This window comes from Mytilus edulis, chromosome 9 (genome assembly GCF_963676685.1).
Source record: "Mytilus edulis chromosome 9, xbMytEdul2.2, whole genome shotgun sequence".
Taxonomy (NCBI): domain Eukaryota; kingdom Metazoa; phylum Mollusca; class Bivalvia; order Mytilida; family Mytilidae; genus Mytilus; species Mytilus edulis.
The window spans coordinates 73561509-73568882 of NC_092352.1; the positions used below are offsets into that span (position 1 = coordinate 73561509).

Below are 7374 nucleotides of genomic sequence, written 5' to 3' on the forward strand. Positions count from 1 at the left end.
TCTGTAAGTGACAAGTAGGGGAAGATATAAATATGCCACCATATGAATCCAACCTTTGTAAAGAGTTAATTCATATTTATGACCATATCAAAGATACTTCATTTCAACAAAAAAGTGTTGACCTTTTGGACTGTTGATACTCTCGTATTTATACTCAAACAGAATATGGCTGAATAACGAAATATTATAATTGTATTTGTAAATACATATTGAAGGGAGACAACAAGGAGACAATAACGAAATCTGCGCTGCGTTGTGACGTGTACACAAATATATAGTGTATTTCATATGTTGTGTGTGTTGTTTTAAATGTTGTCATAAAACATATTAAATAAAACAGACTTGATTAATGTTATGATCGTCCGGAATTTCACTATTTTCGCCTTTAAGTTACAAAAAAGATAAAAGATGATGCAACTATCCAATGATCTACTGAATAAAAAATACATCTTTGTTGATGTGTGGGACTAAAGATGACTGGTTTCCATTCATGCTTTGGCTCTTTAGTGTACAAACATGTTTTGTCTTGTCATACTCTGCAGCAGAACACCTAGAATCCGTGATGCAATTGCTAGTACACTGAATGCGGCTATACGCTACAGACGTTCCTATAATTGGACCTAGATATTCGTATCCGGTGTTCCCACAGGCATAGGCCTTATTAGAGCCCAGAACGCCTGAAAAGATGAACATTTAAAGGTTATGTTAAATCTATCGAAATTTTTTGTTTACCAAGAGCGTCAACGCGGAATATGTACCTGTAAAAAACTAGAAATTTGAAAGAATATTTATCCTCCAACCTTTTGTGAATAAAAGTTGTCAACCGAATTTACAAGCGAGAAAAAGACACTATTCCAGAATCATAATAACGCAGTAAACAATAAATAGATCATGACAACCACACTTTTTTTTACTGTTGCCTTGAAATGAATCATTTTACATTATAATGTTAAACGTCGAGTGCTCAATATTGCAAATTAAAACTTAAAGTAGTATGAGTCTTTTTGAGTGTTTAATCAGCTTATCTCAGTCATTTGAATTCAATAAATTCCGATGATCATGTTGATAAAAGCTAATAAATGTTTGAAATGTAGAAATGTTATGCAGTTTTGGTCCTTAAGCATGTTAAGAGTAACATTGTTTCGCTGAACTATGAATATTTGTAGGTTAAACATACCAATTAGTACAATCTATGTTTAAAATCACTTAACTATTGATAAATACTCCATTGATAAAAATCAATGTCACAGTTCAATGTGTGTGTTCCAGTGTAATGAGATTCAACTTCTTCAAAAAGTTCTATTTTTCAGTCCATTCTTCTCAAATTTGATGTATTATATTACATCTACATCTATATGTTTTTTTTTTAATTTTTCATTCGAGGGTCACTGTTAAGTCTTTTGTAAATGAAAGTACAACATTTAAATCCTGATATTTGAGATAAGTTTATTTGGTATTGAGAAAAACTTATTCAGGACCGTTCTTCAGAACTTAAGGCAATATTCAAAAGATCGATGAAAGACAAACGATTTATTAATCTAAATAAAAAATAGCCAATCTACCCAAGCAAAACACAATATATAAAGAGTTAATGTTTGAATCCCTCTAACATGTTTAACCCCGCCACATTATTTATGTATGTGCCTGTCCCAAGTCAGGAGCCTGTAATTCAGTGGTTGTCGGTTGTTAATGTGTTACATGTTTGTTTTTCATTAATTTTTTTATATAAATAAGGCCGTTAGTTTTCTCGTTGAATTTTTTTACATTGTCATATCGGAGCCTTTTATAGCTGACTATGCGGTATGGGCTTTGCTCATTGTTGAAGGCCATACGGTGACCTATAGTTGTGAATGTCTGTGTCATTTTGGTCTCTTGTGGACAGTTGTCTCATTGGTAATCATACCATCTTTTTTTTATATTTTAGCAGAGGTATTGAAGTTGTTTTCGTCATTCCCTACTATGTTCATATAATTGCGTTTACTTTTGTTGTTGTATTTCTGTTTCTGTTGTTCCGCTGTTTTCCTCTTATAGTTTATTTGTATCCCCTCGGTTTTAGTTTGTTATCAGGATTTGTCTTTTTGACGAATTATGACTATTGAATAGTGGTATACTACTGTTGCCTTTATTTCTTAAGTAAATGAAGTTAAATTACATTTTATAAAGGATCCTTATAAAGTTACAAGATTTATAGTACTAAATTCAACAACTCAAGACGTGAGAGAGATAAAGGAAGATCATCATCTAGCTTAATTTCTTTCAGATATTTTGTGATTAGATGATATATTTGTGTTGGAAATTGCATGAATTTCAGAAAATGTAGACGGAATCTTGTCCTTAGTCGGTCATTTATAAGGTCATATATTTATGTTTCTTCATCTAAACAAAGGTGTTTTCAACTTCATAATACTCAACCCCTTAGGAAACCATGTTTTGTTACAACTATTTCAAATTCGCACTAGAAATTTATAATATTTAGTGGTTTTTGTTTCTTTTTCAAAAAAGCAATCACCACGAATTTGTAGCGCATTTCTAGAACTATGGTTTAGATATTATACTTTAAAACCCAACTGCACAATTACTTAAAATAGCCATAAAATATTTTTCTTTGCACTAATTTTGAAAATAATTTGTTAAAATATTCAAAACAAGTACTGGACAGTAAAGGGCAAATCGACCATACAAAATATTGATAGATGCACCATCATTTCAATTCTGGTATTCGTGTGATTAATTTAAGCCCTATACGACATCTGTACGTCAAAGAATGTGTATGAAACAAGACTTATCACTAAAAAAAATTGTCTTAACATTTGCTACACCGGTTCGTTGTACAGGTGTGAAAGGGAATACGTTGAATTGTAAAGTTTATAAAGGTTTCGGCTGACAAAATTTCTTTTCTTTAAACTTGTTATGAGCCTTATGCCTAATTGACACAGTTTCAATTTAAAAAACAACAACATAAGCATGGTTACCTGATTCTAGAAAGCTATTTATTGGATTGCCATAAATCTCTATTTCACATATCCCTAATGCAAGCGTATCTCGACGTCTTATCCTTACAAATCTCCCTCTTGTGTTAGGCGGACAGGTTATATTAATTCTCTGAGTTTCCGCGGCCTGGTAATGACAGGCATATACCTTTCCTTCCTCGTAATTAGTCCATTGATTACATGAACAGGTTGGCCAAATAACGTCGACATCAAAGTTTGATAAACTGATTTCTGTGAAAATCAATAGATCAACTTGTTAACTATTACATTAAATCAGTATATAATATTATTTCAATTATTAAAACTTTTCATATCTAAATAAAGGTAATAATAAATGTCCTGTTGCCGAGTTTTGAGTATATGGTTAGTAAGTTAAATAAGACTGTTTGAGAAGATTGTTACTCAATTCTAATATTGTGTTTGCTAATCTATCTTTTATAGTACAGATTTCTGTTTGTTTTGTTGTCATGACCCCCTCCTTTTTTGAGACTCTAAACATCGGTTAACTTTTAAACATTTATTTGATATTTTTATTCCAAAGATCTTTAAGAGTGCATACAGTATAAGACTCTTTCATCTTGCGATAGTGTAAAAACGTATGACCTTTTTATACTGTAAACAATCCCCATTCTAAAATGAATGACAACTTGAAACAGTTGCTCCTGCTTGGTTTCATGAAATATGATTGGCCTACGTAAAAACAAGTTTTCTTTTCTTTTGTGGAGGGATAAATTGTACTTTGTAAAAACAAATCACTTTGATTGCAATAAAAATTCTCTAAAACTGACATTATCAAAATGCTTGATTTGTTATTGATAACATATTTGTTACGTTTGGGGGACGAGTTATTTAATCGGTATTGCCATGTTCCTTTATGCATATGCGGCTGACGTTATATAAGAACTTCGTAGGAAAAGGAAAACAAGTTACCAAGAATCTATAAACATCACGGTACAGTTAGAAATTATCCCTTTGTACATTTCACAGACTCCATCACAAGTTAGTTGACCATTTTAGACTAACCGTTTCAGCGATGACAACAGATATGTTTAAATTGTCGGAACTACATCAACGGCCCCTTTAACCCAAATGTGAACTAATTTTGGTAGACGAAACATGCGTCTGGCGTAAATATAAAATTTTAATCCTGGTATATATGAGTAGTTTATTGAGCAACATAAATGGTGCTACATAATGAGAAGGATTTGTTTAGCCTTCTTGAGCATCTGATGGCACCCAAAACTCTATTTGTGATTCGTGTTGTTAAGTCTTTTTTCTATGTTGTTTTGATTACTGCTGTTTATCTGTGTCTACTTTTAGCCTTTTCGCTATCAGTTTTTTTCGACTTATAAGTTTCAATAAAAATTTTGAATACTTCGCTTCTTGTTTTTGTTTTTTTTAATTTTTAATTTTAATTTAAATATAAAATCTTAAAATTAAAACTTACTGTTGGATAAATAACTCAATCACCTGCATTCCTAAAACTCTTATTAAAGTGCTTATCAAGATTTTTTATGAAAGGCAAATCAGGTTTCAAACAACAAAAAATTGTTTTTCTATATTTTAAAAATAGTTCAGTCATATATAATAGACATGAAACACTCACGACAACAGTCTGTCCGTCCAAACAAATGTATATTCTCAATAGAATACACTCTCTGAAGGTCGACTGCCCACCATTCATGTTGATTGAGTATACTGTCTGTATTTGCACATATGAAATCCTGACGACCATTAACCCATGTTGTGGACTTGTTTCCATCAACTGCGTAGTCAGAGTAACAACAGACATAATGTCGTCCTTCATGGATGTAAGTATCATAAATTGAAGACATCTTTGTCGGTTTATCCAATGCAATATTTTCATCTGCTAAACCTTAAATGAAATACAGGCTAACACATGACACATATGTACACCAAATGCTGCAAGCATGTAGTTATCTTTCAATTTCATTTGCTGAATTGTATTAAACAAATGATAATTCTGTTCAAAAGAGTGATTGGTTTATTTATGGCAAGCCGTTCTCGTCAAAACTAGTTTAAACCATTTTTTTCGAAAAAAATTACACACAAAGAATTAAAAAAAATTACACTGAGATTTAAGAACCTAAAATAACACACTGAGAAATCGAAATTACAAACTGAGATCTTAAAAAATGAATAACACACACTGATAATTTCAAATTACACACTGATAATCTAAAATTACACACTGAGATTTTAAAAAGACACACTGAGAAGAAATAGATAGAACAACACACATTGAGAATTTAGAATTACACAAAGAGATTTCATTTCATTGGATAGTGAGTAGGGTATAACAAACTGATAGGACCTACTATTAGTTATACAAATGTGAATCAAATACTAGGTACATTGAAGAACATTTCTGGAATACGCATCAATGTATGATAACGATACCTGTTTCTTGAACTACCTTCTACGGTATGCCGAATATAATGAAATTGAAGACGAAAGTATTTTAGTAAAATTTAAAGAAAGAAAATAAATATCCTCATCTAAGAATAGAAAAAGATCTAAGCCATCGTTATGTAAGATTTATTTATTTTAAGTCTTGCTATCTTTAATGTTTGATTTCTTTCAGTAACAGATAGGCAGGGATTTAATTTGAAAGTGTATCGTCTTCTAAATTATCTTCAACAAAACATCTAATATATATATGTAACACTCAGAAACGTTCCTCCCTCCCCTCCCCCACAATCAAAAGAGATGCGATTCCCTATAACGTGTCTTTATGACGTCACTGAACTGCAATCAATGACTAATTATAAAAGGGCACCAAACAGTGTCCTTTAATGAATATCCAATCTGTCCATTTATTTCTTAAATATGCAGGTTTTGCGGTACATTCATACATTGGAATTATAGTAAGGCATTTCAACAAAACAATTCAATTTCTAAATGATAAATTGAATGTACAAAACTCATTGATTTAAATTTTTATTTTCCTCCGAATATGCATAATATATTTTCCACTGGACATTTAGCAAACTACAGTAAAGAGTTAATAAATGTTTTGCAAACTAACATGAAATCATTGTATTTTCCTGCGGTTCGTATAGTAAAGCGGGAAAATATTGTATCGTCGTTACGTTTTCATAAATATTCATAAGGCATGACAAAATTGACCAATCAGAAGTCGAATTTTGGGTTACGATAAATTGGTGTTTTTCAAGCGCTTCACTTTCAAGCCGTCGTTCAACCTAGTAGGCTCCTTTATTTTTAATTGCTGACCGCAATTAAAGTTGTTTTTTTCTGAAATTCTATTTGTATATGTATTGCGAATTAAACGTGTGGTCCGCTACTTTTATCCTGAGATAGGCTCAAGCATTGGCACGGATGCAGGTTACCATTCATATTCATATATCATGTGAACGATTGTTGGTTTTTCCTGGACGGCCTTGACTATCTACATGTATGAAGGGTAACATTCAGAAATTTAAGCGATTACACTATGGATACACTGATATTTGAAATATCGTATATATGTTTTAATATTTGTAAAATGTATACTCCTGGAAATTATTTGCGATAGAAATTAAATACGGCGTCTATCACGTTCGACGGGCTGTCGGCAAATTTATATTTGTGTTTTAGTTATATTTAGTCATGGAGAAGAAGTAATACTGCTAAAAATTAACAATCGGCGATGAACAAAATAGTGCTGATAAATGATTACATAATCTAAAGTTGAATTCTGAAATGTGAATCTTCAACCATTAAAAAAACCCAATAATAATCCTAATGATTAAAACGATATTTAAACCCCTGCAAGTGAAAACATATATTGTGCCATTCTTTTGTCATCTAGTGTAGGCTTATTTTTAGTCAGAAGTCAGTGATTTCATGTTTCACTTTGGAGATTGAGCCATATTAAGGACATTTGTCTATATGCGTCTTTCCTCCAGATGTCTTTAGATAGTGTCTTTATCTGTTTGCAGAAGGCTACAACACCCAACGGCTATGATTGTGTCCCCATTCATTGAATTGACTAAAACGTTATTGTTGTCACTGAGGACATAATATTGATAACAATATTGGTACGTTCTGGCACTTAAAAAGTGGCCCGTTTTGACAAAAACAATTACAGAAACAACGGAGGATTTGAAATCGGAAACGTGTGGGTGATACATTGATAGATTATAATGTAATAAACACAACATAAAATTGAGATAGAGTCATCTAATAATATAAAGAGCATCAATGAAATAATACGTTACCACAGCAGAATAATGAAAACAACAATCCTACAAGATATTGATACATCATCAGCACTGTGTGTTTGCTAAATTTTTGGACAACATTTTGAAAGTGATCAACACGACCAATATATATCTTATACTTTTAAGTCAGCTGCGAATGA

At 31.7% G+C, this 7374-nt stretch overlaps 1 protein-coding gene across 1 annotated transcript; it reads right to left on the bottom strand.

Annotated features, from left to right (window-relative positions):
- Nucleotides 1-219: 219 nt before the first annotated feature.
- On the bottom strand, nucleotides 220-7374 carry LOC139490424 (fucolectin-like). Its single transcript, XM_071277221.1, has 4 exons — nucleotides 7232-7374; nucleotides 4597-4866; nucleotides 2973-3221; nucleotides 220-677 (listed from the first exon to the last, which is right to left on the bottom strand). Exons 1-4 carry the CDS (start codon nucleotides 7278-7280, stop codon nucleotides 430-432), a joined length of 816 nt encoding a protein of 271 aa, XP_071133322.1. The 5' UTR covers nucleotides 7281-7374; the 3' UTR covers nucleotides 220-429.